The 16,881-nt window shown below is 40.4% G+C and overlaps 1 protein-coding gene across 1 annotated transcript in view; it reads right to left on the bottom strand.

Moving 5' to 3' along the window:
- Positions 1–16,881, bottom strand: part of SLC5A8 (solute carrier family 5 member 8) — a 29,929-nt gene that overhangs the window by 5,805 nt on the left and 7,243 nt on the right. The window contains exons 4-14 of the mRNA XM_059846697.1: positions 15,778–15,845; positions 14,756–14,910; positions 13,246–13,386; positions 9,137–9,266; positions 7,645–7,733; positions 6,202–6,314; positions 4,815–4,882; positions 4,412–4,498; positions 3,133–3,326; positions 1,856–1,959; positions 61–146 (exon numbers count right to left, since the gene is read on the bottom strand). Coding sequence (XP_059702680.1) covers positions 61–146; positions 1,856–1,959; positions 3,133–3,326; positions 4,412–4,498; positions 4,815–4,882; positions 6,202–6,314; positions 7,645–7,733; positions 9,137–9,266; positions 13,246–13,386; positions 14,756–14,910; positions 15,778–15,845 — 1,235 coding nt within the window. The remainder of the gene's footprint in view (positions 1–60; positions 147–1,855; positions 1,960–3,132; positions 3,327–4,411; positions 4,499–4,814; positions 4,883–6,201; positions 6,315–7,644; positions 7,734–9,136; positions 9,267–13,245; positions 13,387–14,755; positions 14,911–15,777; positions 15,846–16,881) is intronic.

The following is a 16,881-nucleotide window of genomic DNA, read 5'->3' as shown; positions in this document are numbered from 1 at the left end:
TTTGCCTTTGTCCCCTGGAGGAAGGATTGATTTCAATCAGAGATGCACAGTTACACTTACTTGCTCAGTTTCAGACCGTGAGAAGTTGGACAGGAAATCTTCCTTGGTCAGCAGGAATTTACGATCCGTGTTCTGCTTTAGTCCTCCTACAAAATAGGCAAGTTTTATTCAACCAGCTTTACACATGCAAACCATGGGGCAGACCCCAGCTATGGGTATCAGGCCAGGCAAGCAGGACAGAGTCATGTAGCAGAAGCCATCAAGCAATCATAGACCTTAGGGATCATTTCTTTACAAAAATGTATACCCTGTTCCTCTCAAGATATAAAATGATCCCTCAAAGTCTATTTGAAATGCCTTAGCTATTTCCCAGCTTCCTAGATCATCCTCAGATTCCCTATTTTGGAAAAAAATTGAATCTGGCAATCACCAGAAAAGAATAAATCGCATCTGGGACTACTCTGCCAGTCCAGGAGCTGTGGCACCAAGTGCTACCCTGAGCCCTGAGCCCTGTTCTCAGCTCCCTATCAGCAAGACTCCTCTCTCCAAACTCACCAGCAACTTTTATAGTGAAGTATTTAAGGGCTTTCCCCAAGATGGGGGGATGAGGGTTAATGGAATGTCTGGGCATTTTTAAGGCATGGAAGATTAGCTATTCTTGGGTGGGAAACAAAAGAGATGTAGGTGCTGGGAATTAGCTCTGCTTGCTACCTGAGGCTTAAATGGAATCTTGCTCTATGAGAAGCAGGGTGACATTGTGACTAGGTTAGTTCTTTTGTGCTTCTCTTCGTGGGCTGAGTATTTCTTATCTGGATTTAGTGAGTTGTGTGGTTTTCATGCCTTGTTTCATGGCCTATAGGTAACCTGATCCCTACCAGGTAAAAAGCAAAATTTGGATTCAAGCATCACTATAGCAATGGGAAGAGCATGTGCTTAAAAGAAAGTGTGGAGCAAATCATCTAAAAACTGAGAAGGAAAAGAAAATTAGATAAATGTAGCTTGTGCTTATTAGTTGCAAGGCATAGGGAAGTTAATGGAAGTGAGTTTATATACTGAGTTAGGAGTTTCATAGTCCTGGAGCTGTTGTAGATCAGTCTAAAAATTTGAAATCTAACAGCCTTCAAGAGGAGGGCTGTTATATGAATCTGGCTGGAGATACTGGGAAAAGCTGTAAGAACAGCTGCTTTTTTGCTGTTTCTGCCACACATGAGGTGAATGACAAGAGTAATTTGCATCTGACCTGGATGCAAAAGTAGTGAGGCCATGGGCTGGAACTGAACTCCCCATTCTTACCCATGGCAAGCTGCTTTTTCCCTTTGCACAAAAGTACTGGGAAACTGAAAAAGAAGCTAAAAAAGCCATGCAGAGGATCTGCAGCTCTTAGGCATGTTCTTGAGGAATGTGGTGAAAAGCATGCACTCTATGGATGCAGACAACAGCCCTTGAGTGCTCTGAACTCACTCAAAGTAAAACTGCTTTTGTCCTCTAGAAGCATGGGTGTATTTCCTTGCTCGGAGTTGTTGCCATGTTCAGGGACAAGTCTTAAACCTCCAGCCCCTGCAGGCATCTAATAAAACAGGAAAGACAGATGTCTTTTTTATTTTTTCCTTTTTTTAATGCCCCTTAGGTTTAAAAATATGCTGAAACTTCTTTCTCCTTAGAGATTTGCAGTAACTTTTGCTATGAGCAAAGACCAGGAGCGGGATGCAGAAGCACTGAGGGAAGGAAATTCGATTTAGGATGGTAACCTTTACACAGTGTTTGCAATAGGTTACTGGTACTTCCTGTGGCCCTCAGGACATCTTATTTTAAAAGAGATCTGAGACACATTCAATCACAACTCTGAAACTAGTACCTGTTAGGAGGCTGATAATTATTCCCACAACTACTGTGACCAGTGTTCCTAGTGTGCTGAAGTAGAGATAAGACAAGGAATACCAGTTGTCTGCCAGGGCAGGCCTGAAATAAAGCAGAAAAAGTGTTAATCTCTCCTTTTCTGTTCCAAAAAACTTGGAAGTGCTTGTTTCCAGACAGTGTAGAAATACAGAGATACTTTTGAACCAAGCAACCTGGTAATCTTGAGCTACCTCCACACAATCATACGTGCACTGAAAATTTGTTCCAAAATTTGCAGAACAAGTTCCTTTGTAAGAGACAAGGCTAGCCAGTACATTGAGGCAATGCATGAGACAGAGCAGGTAAAACAGGACAGTCCTGTCTCTGCTGTGAATCTAGTGCAGAGCTGAACACTCCAGTCATCCAGATGAAGGGATTGATTTCTTTAGCAAGGGTGATGTTATTAAAGGAAGAGGCACAAAAGAAAACTAACAAGGAAATCAATCCCATGCAGCTCTAAACAGCCAGAAACAACAGAGCAACTCTCTTTACACCTCATTCTGCTCTCCCTGACTACTGCTGTGTTGCAACAGGTGCTTCCCAGCAGCCAGGAGCAATGCTGAAGGGCACATGAGAGAGGTGTGGTTTATGAAACTGGATGTCGGGCAGCCAGTGTGTCAGGGTATGTCTTGATTGTACAATGCTCTAAGGTGTAAGGATTTGGAAACCCTAGGAATGTGTTTTTTCAGCTTTTTTCTGCTCCTGCTGTTCTCTGTATTGCCATTCATGTTAAACTTAACTGTGATCACCCAGAGTAAGACATTTGGCAATTGCAAAGCAGAGGAAATCCCATATATTGTGCCCATTCTGAATGTACTGATTAGAACTATTCTGCACAGACAAGTTGCTGTAGGTAGAGCTGCTAACTGGCATTTTGCCCTTTAACTGCCAATTACTCTAATTCATGTGACAGATTGTGGAAGCTAATCCAATAACTATAAATGATATCTTTGTTTAAAACTGTGGTCCACAGTAAGGCATGTCCAAGCCTTTGAACTCAAATATTGAACTGAAGCTTTTCAGATCAATAGAAATATTCACTTTGATTTCTGTTGTGGGATAACTCAGACAAACTACTTCAGTCTGAGAGGAAAAAAAAAAATCTGAGAAAACTGCTGCATCTCAAAGAGTGTGGTAGATAACCCCAGAAGGATCATTATAGTAAATACTGTACAGATGTTTGTGTTTCTTTTAAAAAATGCATACATTGTTACTGTACTTGATGAACTCACATACCTTTCTGCACCTGGTGTGCTGAAAACCGTTGTTAATGGAATTTCTGTTGATGTGAAATTTCCTGAGGATATATTACAGCCCACAGTCGAGAGAGTGAGTGGCTTGGTTCTCTCTGGAAGTGGAGGATAAATCTGAGATCCAATTCCAACCCAAAGTGAAATAATGAAGCCACTGACTAGACCCACAAATGCCCCCTGCAAAAACAAAAAGTGAAACTTGGATTTACATGAAAAGCAAAAGATATTTGAAAGAAACAACAATTAGATGAGTAAGAAATAGTCAAGATAATCTAAACAGTAGTCTTCATAGCAATGAAATATATAGTTGGGAAGTTCTGGGGAGTTTACTTCATTCCCCTTTGGGGAAATATGATGTTTTCTCACAGCTCCTGAACACACCTCTTTTTATTTGGCCACTAAATCTTTACAATCAAAGGATAACTTTGGTCTTCATGGTATATGGGGAAATCCTGCTTTATTTGAGGCCCTCCTTGAAAAATACAGAAGCAATTTTTCAATTTTCTCATGTGACTTGTTTTAGTGAAAAAGTCTCTCCTACATCAGAGGTAGGTGGGGTTGTGGCTGAGAGCTAATATTTTTTTTGTTGTTATTTCAGTATATATATAAAATTTTCAATTGCTAAGAGGTAAATATCAGTGATTAGTAAACCTGTAAATGGTAATAGTAAAATATAATACTAATATTACTATATTAATATAGTAATATTACTATAATAAATTAGTAAACCTGTAAATGGTAATGGTAAATAGTAATCCTGCTGGACTAAACCATGAACAATATCAACAAAGTTTGTCAATTCCTTTTTCTGATGGGAAAGGTTTTTCATCTGGAAATGATAATTTTACAATATGGAAGCACTCTGAGAAAACCCCAATTTGGTCTGCAAGTTCCTAGACCCCATTTTCGTGGCCTGACCCCCTTTTGCTCAGACAGGCAAGCATTCTCTGAGCCTAGTGGTTTTTCAGCTGTATCTCGAGATGCATTGTCCCTGCTTCTAAAACTGGTTTTAAAAAATCCTTGTCAAAGCTTCATTTTTATTCAGATTATTTCTCCCATCCAAATCTCTTCATGGGATGGAAATTCAAGTTCCTATACAGCTCTGTTTGTCATTTCCTTGGGATAAGGAAGAAAGAGAGCAAGGGGAAATGTCCTCACAGAAAGACATCTCCCTTGCTGCCCAACATCGAATTATTAGTGGAAGGAGAAGCCCAAAATTATCAATAAATATTGGATGAACAGGTCTTTAAATTTCTACTTACAATTCCATTTGCAAAGGAGCAGAGGATTCCCAAGGCAAACAGTCCTAAAAGGGGGCCACCAACCATGCCAAAAATGCTGAGCGCTGCCTGAGGAAGGAAGAAAGTCTGCTATCAGGTGCTGTACAAGGAAGGTAAAGCTTCCAAAGTGACAAGAAGAGAAGATGTTCAGAAAGAATTTATGAGACTTTTTAAACTGCTGTGTACTCAGTTGCCAGGATTCGATGTATGGATGCTTAAAACACAGGTTGAGCCGTGGATCCTTAAAACACAGGCCATGAGCCTGTTCACATCAGTACCCAAGAAAGAATAAAAACTAATCCCACAATGGTGTTAGGCAATTATTTTCTTACATATTTTATTCTGGGTTATTCAACATGGCCATGAAAACCTGTCTGGCACCTACCTGCAACAAGGCTCCCAGAAGAGATGCCACTGCAGCCATAGCAATGCAGACTCCACCATAAAACAGGCCTGTATGTGAAAGGCAGCACAATGTATAAATCTGCCAAAGTTTGAAAATCACTCATGGAAAAGTTTCTGTCTAACTCAGCATGGCCCCAACATCTCCCAAATAAAAGTGCTAACATCTGGAGTTTTTCTAAGAGAGCCTGACTTGGCCAAATGGTCAGGTTTCTGTTTACATTAAGAAGAAATAACACAAACTTGACAAAATCCTCATTCTTTGAATTGCTAAAGATTAGTTAATAAAGGTCAGCCACGTGGATTAAGCATAGTGGCAATAACCCACTTGTTCATATTTCTCAGCTAATCTCCTGTGTCATTGTTCTTATTTTGAGGGAATGATTTTCACTTCACAGCCTGAAGTCTAGGAAGCAAAAGAGTAAATGCGGGCAGATCTCTGGGAGCTGGCACAGTGACAGAAAACATCCCAGGTCACCAGGACACAGTGTTTCTTTCCAGGAGCCCTAACACTGGCTTACTTGTTTTTCCCACCTCCGCCCCGATGAGTTTCACTGCTCTAGCAAAAGGTTAATCTCTCTATTCACTGTGATGTGTCAAGCAACTCATGATACCACAAACAACAGTTTTGGCATAAGCATTGTTTGTAATGTTTAAGAAATTTCTCTCAGGTGAGAATATTTAATTCTTGTTACCCTCCCACCAGTCTGCCCTGCTCCCCGGTATGGGTTCCAACATGACAGCACGTTGGGACGGAGGTATTTTCATTCTTACTACAAACACTTTCTTGGGCTACACCTGCAGCTGGTCACAGACAGTACAAGTAGCAGATGTGACAATTGTCCTTCACAGACTTAGACCATCTGCTCAGTCTAGTTCTGATTCTCTTTGAGTTACATTAAGCAGAGGAGCTAAACAGAGTGACAGTCTGAGAGTATATCAGAGAAGATGTGAAATTTCTTGTTCTCTGGAATATTTTTGGGACACAAGGCTACTGCTTGCATATCAATTTTTAAAAAATGTTACAAAACAGCTTCTTTTGCTTCTTATTTTTGACAGATGAAAGAAAAATAGCAAGTGTTTAAGTCAGAGATATTTGGCTTTGTAGAATTGTGAATCAATACTGAACACAGATGCAGTGCATCTTTCCTTATTAAAGACCAAACAAGATGGTTTCCTTTTTTCCTTAAACTCACTTGTCCCCCATTTGTGTAAAACCCACACAGCTGATCTTGTCTCCCCCAAATGTTGCACCAACAAAGTCCCACTGGTGTGAATTACTTACTCCTGACATACACCATCATAAGCAAGGTCTGAATCAAACCTTCACTTTGTAAAGCAAAAGCAGAAAAGATGTTTTCCAGACATACTCATCCCCATGGAAATCCATGACAGCTTCTTTTCAGAGAGGGATTTGAAGTGGGGCTTAATGAGGTCTTCAACAGTCACAGCAGCCAGAGCATTGATGCTGGAGGACACCGTACTACAGAAGGCAAGATTTATACAATTTTTTTACACCTTACAAGCTGAAATCATAGATGACAGGTAGGTTACTGGCACAGAGAAACTGCCACTGTCTAGAACAGTGCCAGAAAATTAATGTAACTGCTGCATAGGTTTAAATAACTTATTATGGCAGAGAATGCAGCTAACAGCTTAGAAATACAGTTTAAAGTAATTATCCTTGGTGAAGTCAAGGCACATACTGATGAAAAGTTGGGCTGGACCTGGAGAACTGAATAGAAATACCTATTATATATGGCTAGCTGTAAACACTACTGGTATACATGATACCTTCACATATGATCTACAGCATATATCTGGGTAGGTAAAATTCCCACATCACTGTGCATTAATTTTAATGCACTCTCAGAGGAGAATTCAGATAACCTAATTATGGTCACCTAAAAATTAGGCATCTACTAAACTACATGCCTACTAAATTAGGCATCTGCAAACCAAACTACTGAAGGTTCCTTGTGGGATCAGAGAAACCAGCACTCCTAAGGCACAACCAGGTGATCCTTTGTCTGAGTGTACCTTGCTCCTGCAAGCAACCAGCTTTTCTTCAGCATGTGAAACTAACATTTTGGCTGTTCCCTCTATTTCTGTAGCTACAAGTATTCAGAATTTTAAAAAGCTTCTTCTGGTGTCACATTCGTAAGTTTCTTCATCTCTAACTGTTTGCTATTGTTCAGAGCCTCCACTGAGACAATATTTCTTGAAGTTACTCCTTGGGAAAGCTGAACAAAACCCTCCCTGGTATGGGATAGAAGGGCATCAATCTGTCTCCTACAGTACAAATATATAGTGGTTGTTGTATCATGGGATTCATTCAAGACAATTAGAAGCCCGAGAACTCAAGAAAAGAAGTCTCTAGAGATCAGGGGTAAGGAAAGGCAGAGGGCTTTGAAGTTATGCAGGTTTGAAACTGGAAAATTAAAGATGAGCAATAGGAAACTTCCCCAACTGTAGCTATTTGGTGTAACTATCCATCCATAATACTCAAAAACTCCTATAGCAGAGAGGCTTTAAAAGCACAGTGAAGGATTTGTTAGTGTTTTACATGACATGTGACTAACTGTTTCCTCCTGTTGTTAGTAGGGAACTCCAAACTACTTTAAGTCCTAGGACCCAAATATTGGAAACTATAGATTTTTAAGCTGCGTCATCAAAGAGGTCATAGTGATTTTTTTAAAGACTAGAAATCAGCTAGATGAAGAAATAAGTACAAAAGTTTTAGTATAATTACAACTTTAGCTCAAACAAAAATGGGGGGGAAAAAGGTAGAAGTTTCCAGAGTATTAAATTACCTTAATGTCCCACTGTAGGCACTAGCCACAAAAAGTCCTGGCACTCCTGGGAAATCACTCATGATATCCAGCACTAGGTATGGCATTAGCTGAAAAATTCAGATTAAGAAGTATTACCATCTTGCCCTAATTTTTCACCGTATTGTTTTTTTATAGCCTTCTCACTGGCATTCTGTCCAGCTGTTCTAATTTTTAATGCCCTATCTTGCTCTGTGTATTGATTTTTTTACAGAGAAAACCAACCCTAAAATGTCCACTAGAGCTACAGAGAGTGTGTTGAGACCACCTAGCTGGGGTGCCATGCCCTCAGGACCTTGTTTTCCAGTGACAATTGTAGAGGAAGCTAGGGCTGGGCAGCAAGTGATCTGTACTGTACATCACTCCTTTGGGGGGCTGGGTGCCACAGATGCTTTTTCTGCTGTTGACTCCACAAAAAGGGGTTCATATACAGTCCAATAAACTCAGATATTGGTACCTGAGATCAATTTCCATATAGAAAACTGTGTGCCATTTTTTGACATTTGCAAGATCTGAATGCTGGAAAGAGAGAGGAATTTTAAGATTTCCTTCCTGTGAACCTTTTTTTTTTCCACAGACAAGTTGATATTTTTAGAATCTGGCTTCCATCTTCTACCAAATGAATTTGACTGACAGGAAAAACTTAATTTCCTTCCAGTTTCCACCTTGTCTCTTATTTTATTCTACTCTTAAAGACCAAGTGGTCCTGCTTCAGGTGCTCCATGGTCTGTGCTCTTCTCCTGCCTTTCCAGCTACTGTCTATTGGAGCATTATCCAGAGCCTGTGATTGTCTTAGGCTTAAACACACAAATAAAACTTATTTGATTTCCTTGGGCCCTGGCTCTGGCCAGTCTATTGGCTGCCAAGAACTCTTGTTCCTCAGGTAAATCTGCTGCTCCAGGTCTGTTTGGGGAGAGGTCATCATCAGTGGTGAGGTGGTTTCTCTGCAGCACACTCTGATTGCCCATCACTCCTCTGAAGGAGGGAAGGACTCATTCTCACTAGCAAAGAGCTGCCTGCTGATAGCCTTCCTCCAGTGTATGCTCTGGGCATAAGTATAGTTTGAATCTGAGAAGGATTTTGCCTTCAGCCCAAGGGAATTTGGGTTGGATGACACAAAGCAGCGCACCAGGACCCACACTCACTCATGAGGGCACGGCTGCTCTCTTCCCCTCACTTCTCTTCAAAGCAGTTTCATGCAATGCTGGCACTCCTGAACCCATTTTGAGTGAAAAGCCCACACATTTGCAGAGGCGGGTGTATTGAGAGCTCTCCACATTGCAGCTCTCCCTGCTGCCCACCTTACCAAGTGCTGAGGGATTTGCAGCTCCAGGAACGCAGTCTCAGCCTGACACAGGATTCCATCATGTCACTATTTCCACCCCCCTGACTCTTGAACGGCCTTTGTCTGGTTATTATGGCTGCAGAGGAAGGATACCCTTCCACGACCCTCCCCCGAGATGTGGGGCCGTACCTGGTCGAGTGCCGACACCTGGTTGGCAGTCCACGGGTCACAGTCTTTGTAGATGGAGTAGAGGGCCAGTCCACACAGTGTGGCACAGACCAGGATTGCCCAGAGTCCCACCAGGTTGATGTAGAGGGATCTGCACCAAGACACATGGAAACAGCATGTTAGAGCTCAACATCCCACAAAGGCCCTTCGGGGGCCAAGCAAGGAAGCGCTCGCGCCTGCACCGAGCTGACCCCCTGGTCAGCAGCTGCCTGCCAGCAAGGGAGTCACCATATGGCTCCCAGCATTTCACCTGGAGAGAGACCACATTTCTACATGGACACATGACACTTCTGGTTTTGGTGTCACAGTCTGAGCGCTTGTCCCCTAGCAATGGAGATGATGGGAGCGATAGAGCAATCCCACATTTCATCATGCGTACAAGTTGTTCATTGCAAGCAGCAGGCCAGAGGATGCTCTTTCCCCCATGCCACACCCCTTGACAAACCCCAAGCAGATTTGTAAGGCGGGGTGCCCCAGATCCAAGTGTGGGGTACCTTATAGTCAGCACCAGCATTCTTTTGCCTCTGGAGCTGTAGTATCACGCTTACACAATGCTGGAGCTGTCCTTGTAAAGCTACAAATCCCCCATTTCCTCCTGACCCAGTCTCTGTGTGAAGCAGCGATGAGAAACTGGGGCCTGGGACCCGGTCTGGAGCTGCCTCTGGCTGCCACTTCCAGAGAGCAGGGATTCTCAAACAGCCCAGAGCTTCCCCTTCAGTAACTAAAATCTTGGAGTCTGGTATCATCCAGAAACTCCATACCTCCCCACGTCCTGATGCAATCTTCAGCTTCAGATAAAGGTGAGACCAGATGTGTTTTCATCAGACAACAATTCTGCCTTTGCCACACAACAGGCAGCTTCTACTGGCAGTGAAAAACACATTGCTCTCCTTGCTCAGTGAGAGCTTTTGCTTTTCATCTAAGTCTCTGGTTTTCTCAAATGTTTCTAAGCTCTTGATGTCTCCTGGGTCACAAATCTCTTGGTATCTCCAGGGTCACAAAGTTCTTCTCACCTAGAGTGGTAATTTCAGGCAAACATACCCACTGGGAGCAAGGCCTTGAAAAACAACGTTCCTTTCCAGCAGTTGCCTCCTGGTTATCTGTGTATCACTGATAGTGATTTAACTTCCTGACAGATCACATACCCTGGACTTGTGCCAATTGGTAAGACCTCCTCTGGGAGGACATTTGGTTTCTGTGAAAATATATTCGTGCTTGCAATGCTTCAAGAGGCCTTTGAGTGCTTTTGGTTCCCAGGAAAGTAAGGAGAAACAGTCTTTGTATTTCTACAGAGGACCAGCAGGATGAACAAAGAAGTAAACCTAACTTTATAACCCTTGTTAGACATTGAAATGGACATTTTCAGAAACGTATAAGGTAGCTTAACTAATTGAACTATCAGTTTTATACAAAAGAAAAGTTATTGGCAAGCACAATTCAAACTCTTAGAAAAGACCTATATAAATAAAAGCTGATTTATGTTTAGTAGGGGAAACTCTGCATTTTTGCCTTGTATTTGCAATTAGGGGGTGGTCTAAACACACAACCAACAGTACTTTAAATTTCACTCTAAACTATTTCAGTAAAAATGAAGCAGTCCTCTTCTCATAGATGCTTACATATTGATTGGATGTCTTGCATCCACTTGGCTGAAGCCATTCCTGCACTGGCATAATCTATCTTGATATACAACACCCAGAAACTGATTTAGCGCAAAATTTCACCAATGAGTAAAATCAATCCAACTCATTTGAAAAGATGTAATAGAAAATAAACCTAGAGCCTGTAGTCAAGATTAGAAAGCCAAGAGAAACACACAGAAGCAAAATAAATTGTCTTGTTTTTAAGCAATTCTTGTCTATAAACTGCGTCAGTGTTTGACAGAGAGCATTTTTTTTTCCTTCTGATTTACATCCCAGTTCATGGTACACCCTATGACTAAGCACTGGAGAATAATAATTGTAGCACTGTTGGAGGGAGGTGTTTCCATTAATTCTGTGTGAGTATCATGGGGTGGAGTTTGGGTGAAGTAGGCATTTTGACTGCAGAAAGCTTATTTTCAATTGTTTGTTTCAGTTTTTTTCTAAGAATTTAACACTGAAATATGCCAGCTGATGACCTTGAAAGGAGAGAAAAATGTGTTAGGAGCCCATATTTTTCTGACAGTGTAGCTCTCCTGCTCTGAGTGCCTCTTATCATTCAGATATAAGCATTATGTTCAATTTGCTTAGCGATTGTTCGAAGATGACAGAATGTGCTCCTACCTACTGGTGTTCCTTGAATGGGGTGAAATCCTTTCCCACAGCCCGAGAAAATTCCTGTTCCTCATGCAAGTTGGAATCTGTGAAGGAATTATTTTCTGAGCTCTGATGTGTTACTGTGCTGTCTCTTAAAAAGCCTTACAGTAAATGGCACGGGGGTAAAAAACCTTATTACTTTGACCTGATGACATTTTGCACTTCTGCGTACAGATTAAATGACAATAAGAGGTACAGGCCAGCAATGTGACCTGCCAAATGTGTTTAATTACACTTGAATATGAACTAGATAGTCACCACAGAATAGCAGTGTTTATAGTTGTGACAAGCTGCAACTATTATGCAAAATTATTTCTCCATGCAAAGCAAATATCTTGCACAAGCAAGGCACAAGCAAGATGCCACAGAATCCAACCACCCATGCCAGCAAGACAGGGCTTTGCTGATTAAGGCTCCGCAACCATTAATATGAGAGCCTAAATTCCATCCAACCCCCTACAGAACCAGAAAGCTTCCAGCCCTGGCAAAAGCTGCTGCAACAGCTCACAAAAACTACCCTGAGGCTGCCATGGTGTCAGATTCTCTCTGGTCACACTCTGTTTCTGAGACACTCTGGAGGTGTCTCTGCTCTCAAAGAGTGTAGGGAGGGCCCAAGAGAGGGACACAGCTCTAAATGGAGCAGGTGCTGGGAGGAACAGCCTGACTGGCACACAAATCCGGCACAATATGTGTGTCTGTTCTCCCATACACAGTCATTCCAGGGAGATGTGGGGTGTGCCTCCTGCCTCTGCAGTGCTGAGAACCTAGAACCCAGCCATGTGCCACAGACTGCAGAGAAGTGACCTGGCATGCTGGAGATGTGTCAGGGAATGCTGGATGTGTACCAGATAACGAGCATCAGCTCATTCCTGTCTGCAGCACAAATGGCTGAAAAGCAGATTTTCTTTACTGATATAAACAAAATATTTCAGTTGTAAATGGTGCATGATTTTGTGGTATTCTGCTAGCTTATAAAGTGAAAGCCTTCATAAAGCCTCTTCTCTGTATGCCACTTTACCGTAGAATGACTGAATGTACAGGAACTATAGTCATGATGTGTGCTTCTACATTTCTTCTATAACTTATTTTCATGAGATCACTAGTAATTCTTAAATCCTGAGCTGTGAACTAATGGAATGGTTCTAAAGATAAAGATAAGATAATAGAGCTAGTAAATATACTCCATTCTAGAGTAAAGGCTCATCAGAAATGTTTACACTCAAGGAAAACATAACCCTCTGCCAGTTTCCACAGTTAATTCCTTAAAAAATATGTCATGATTATTATGAATACAAAATATATGATTGTTCAGCAATTTTATTACTGAATAAGTAATTTCTGGATTTCCTCACACCTATATTCACTGTTATGGGAAAATATTTTAGTCTTTAGTTATGCAAAATCCCCACACAATGATTTAGGTTTCATAGAGTAGCAATTGAAGATACTGTCTTGATATGACTTCAGCATAAGTACTACAATACTTGGTCTTTAGGTTGCACATAAACTTAATGCAGCTATTTCTGAATGAGAATACTGGCACAGTGAAAATTTCAGGCACAAAGTTCAGTGTTACAGCAAACACATGTAATTCATATACCAGTAATTACTGTGCCACATTTGTTCTACCTGGTCCACAAGACAGAAGGCAAAAGATGTTAGCCTTTATAAATGGAATTTATACAGACAAAATACCCACTCATTCCTTAAAACAAAATCTCTTATGAAGAACAGCCTCTGCTAAATTCAGAGAGTAACTGCAGACAGACTTACAATTTTGCATGGAATCTGTTTTTGCATGCGATGTATCTCTGGACTTGAGACTGGTTAACCCCGTATATACCAGTCCACGTGAAAGTCCCACCTATAACAATCGTCCAGAAGGTGTGCCTTTGCAAAGGATTGGGATCAAAGCTACAATGAAGGAAAAAGAGAAAGCAAATTCAGAATATGAAAGTCTTCTTAATATGTAAAAACCTTAATGCTTAGAAGAAATAATTTCTCCATGCTTGTTCTAATACAAACTTTCTAAATTTGACCAGATTTTGAACATTAAGTTGCTCTAACTTTAAGCAAATTTTAAAACCCAGAGCTGACATTCTGAGCCAGTGAAACCCTCTGAACTGTCCAAAGGTGAAGCTGGAGAGCTTTCTTTGCCTATAAACTACAGTCTTATGTAAAGTTGTATGACGCTTGTGATGGTTGTGGTGAAACGATGCTGCAGTAAAAAGTGTAATGTGCCTGCTTATCTAGAGGGACATCAGTCTAACACCAGTATAAAGGTGTGTTTACAATCCCAGCCTTTGTGGACAGAGCCTCTATAAAACATTTTGCTGCTTTACCTCTAACTAAACAGCAGATTTTAGGTGGCCACGACCAATTATTATTTTTAAATCAAACTTTAATATAGCAATGAATTATATTTATCTTGGTGCATGCTGTAGTATTATTTCACCTATTACAACCTCTACTCCTTTTCTTTTCCCATCTGTAAATTCAGTGATTGGGAGAAGAATCAATGCAGTACAACCACTGCAAATGAGCCAAACAGATTGAAGTAAATTACTGTTAATAAGTAGAATAAATTACCCACAGATTAATTACTTACTGAAGAATTTGGTGAAGAATTTTACAGAATAACCTGTTTAATATTGTGAACTGATCACAATACTTGTCATACTGAACTTTCACTAAGAGCACTGGATGAAGGTTCTTAGAAGAATCTTGTATTCATCAAAGGTACAATAAATTTTTTACTTGAAATGATCTTTGATTCAACACTGTTCGACTGAATACTCTTGAACTTTTAAAGTGATATTTTTAGGCTAAGATTACCTACAATAATGGAAGGTAAAATACAATTAAAACTACTTCTACTTTTTCTTTCAGGAAAACAAATCTTCCCTTTTCCAGATTAGGCAAAAATTATTATTTTCCCATTTGTTTTGGTCCAGTCACTGAAATGCCAAATCAGCTACTTGCAAATTGCAATTATAAATACAAATATGCTCTCCTATTTACCATTCTCTTTCAGTGGAATCCCAAATGAATCCTTAAAATACCTACTTGACAAAGTAAAAAGGTATTTCTCTTTCCAGGATTTTGCATGGAGTAAAACCTAAAAAATATCCTTCAAACTAGGTAAGCTTGTTTAAAAATATACAGAAACTGGGTCACAACTTCTGCAGTCCTCCTCCTGCAGTAGCAGTTTAATTTCACAGTTAGTCACATGAGCTCTATTTGTAGGAATAGAGAGGCACAGCCTCTGCTAGTACAAACTCACTCCCAGAAGTTTAATCTTCCTCCATGGTAGGAATCATTTACAATGCGTCCAATTCCCTCCTGAACCACCACAGCTCGTATAATCACAGATGAAAATCCAGCAACCATGATTCCAACCTGGAAAACATCTGTCCACACCACTGCCTTCAGACCACCCTGCAAGAGGAAGAGCATGTATCAGATACAACAAGGCAGCAGCACTCCTGCTTTGCACTCACATTCAACTGACAGAAGCATTGCCATCTGTGTTATGGGTAATAGATTAATTTAATCTTTATCTTTAATGGAGCTAATTCTGTACTGATGTCTTTAGGAATTGTATTCTGGAAGATATTCAGGACATCCTGACCCTTTTTTGAAGCTCACAGGAATTTACTTTGGCCATATACATAGTTTAATCCAGTATTTCCTTCAGCACATAACCTGATTCAGAAGTTTGTTTCAAAAGATAGATTTTCAGACAATGCTCATCTTATTTTATATAAGTAAGTACTACTAACTCCAGAAGGTATACCATTCATCTGAACAAAAATAAACATTATTTAATCCACCATATGCAAATAAATTTGTCACTGAGGTTCCATTTCATCATTTCATCTAGACACTTGGTCAACTAACGCTGAATTAAAGACCAATCTGTTCATGTGGCATGCTATTTTCAGTGGCTCTATTCAATAAATCACAAGACAGTTACAGTTGTGGTGTTTGACAAATTGCACAGCAAAACCCTACTAGATCAGAAGAAACATCACAGGAGAATTCTTAGAAAGGGAAATCTACCTTTTAGCTATTCTTTCAGCAACAACAGAAATTTGAGTGTATCATAACCCTCATAAAAAATATTTCAGTTGCATAGAGGCTGCCTATGCATTCAGGGAGATCCCTGGATGAATATGATCCTGTGGCTACACCTGTAAAATGTAATTCCATGGAGTAACCTGATTATTAGGCTTCTTTTTAATAAATTCCATATTTGATGTGAGTGAAAGGAACCGATTTTTCTCAACTGAAGGGCCCACGTACCAGTGTGCAGTAGAATGTGCAGACCACGCCGGTCGCCACCACTGCACCCCACAAGTCGAAGCCAGTGACTGAAAAAGAGGGAAAAAGCACCAGTGTGAAGGAGGCACTGGGGACAAAACACTGAAGGCCAATTATTGAAAAAAGCTAGAAATAAATTAAATGCAAAAGTAGGAGGTATAAATGGCAATGAAAAGCTTAGTGCGTCTAAACCATGGTATTCACCCTAACCAGTTCTGAAACTGAAACAGTTGTTACAGATTTGGAAACTGCTAAAAAGTTGAGATTTATTTCAGGATAAAAAATAAGGAAGCTATTGCCTTTAATGTGAACACTCCCAAACAACAAGTCCAATATGTCCCAACTCAGGAAGGTTTTAAAATACATGTCCTTCCTTGAAACACCTGTGTAGTTGCTACCGAGCCCTTAGGCAGGGATTTAAGCAAGTAAACAGTTTGGGGGTTCCCCACAGAGATAAGTTTGTTCAAGCATTGTCTGGAATAAATGTGTCAGAGTAAAAGCCTTTCTTCAAATCTTCCTTCTCTTAAGGATTACATGTTCCTGCTATACAACACTGTGCCGTGGCTGACATACAGGTAGTCACTGCCCCAGCTTGGCATGCTCACCTGCTGCCAGGCAGGGCCTTGGGAGCTCCCTGACAGAGAGCTCAGGCTAATGAGAAACACTGAAACAAAACTAGTGAAAAACATAAGTTACAATAATTAGAAGCCAGCTAAGTCATAGCTTGGTTTAGCATGTATTTGCAAGGCAAATATAAACATCAAAGACACAAAACCTGTGGAACTTATACCCTGGAGGAAACCAGTAGAGACGGAGTTGGGTTTTTTCTTCCTTTTTGTTCAATGAACAGGGCAAAAAAAACATTCAATGAGCAGAACAACTGTGACTTGATTCTAGCCAAAATGATTAATTTTTTATTTGCATTTTGTTATTCCCTTTTCTTACCAAATGAACAAAATTAATGGTGACAGATTAAAAGTTTAATATGGCTCTTTAGAAAAGCTTTTGCTCTTTTAGAAATGAATGTGGCCCATTTTCAAATCATTGTGAAGTAGAAAATGGAAATATTTAACTTTGTAAATATTA

The sequence above is a fragment of the Haemorhous mexicanus genome, chromosome 5 (genome assembly GCF_027477595.1).
Source record: "Haemorhous mexicanus isolate bHaeMex1 chromosome 5, bHaeMex1.pri, whole genome shotgun sequence".
Taxonomy (NCBI): domain Eukaryota; kingdom Metazoa; phylum Chordata; class Aves; order Passeriformes; family Fringillidae; genus Haemorhous; species Haemorhous mexicanus.
The sequence above is the reverse complement of the archived record's forward strand: the minus strand, read 5'-3'. Positions and strand labels throughout refer to the sequence as shown.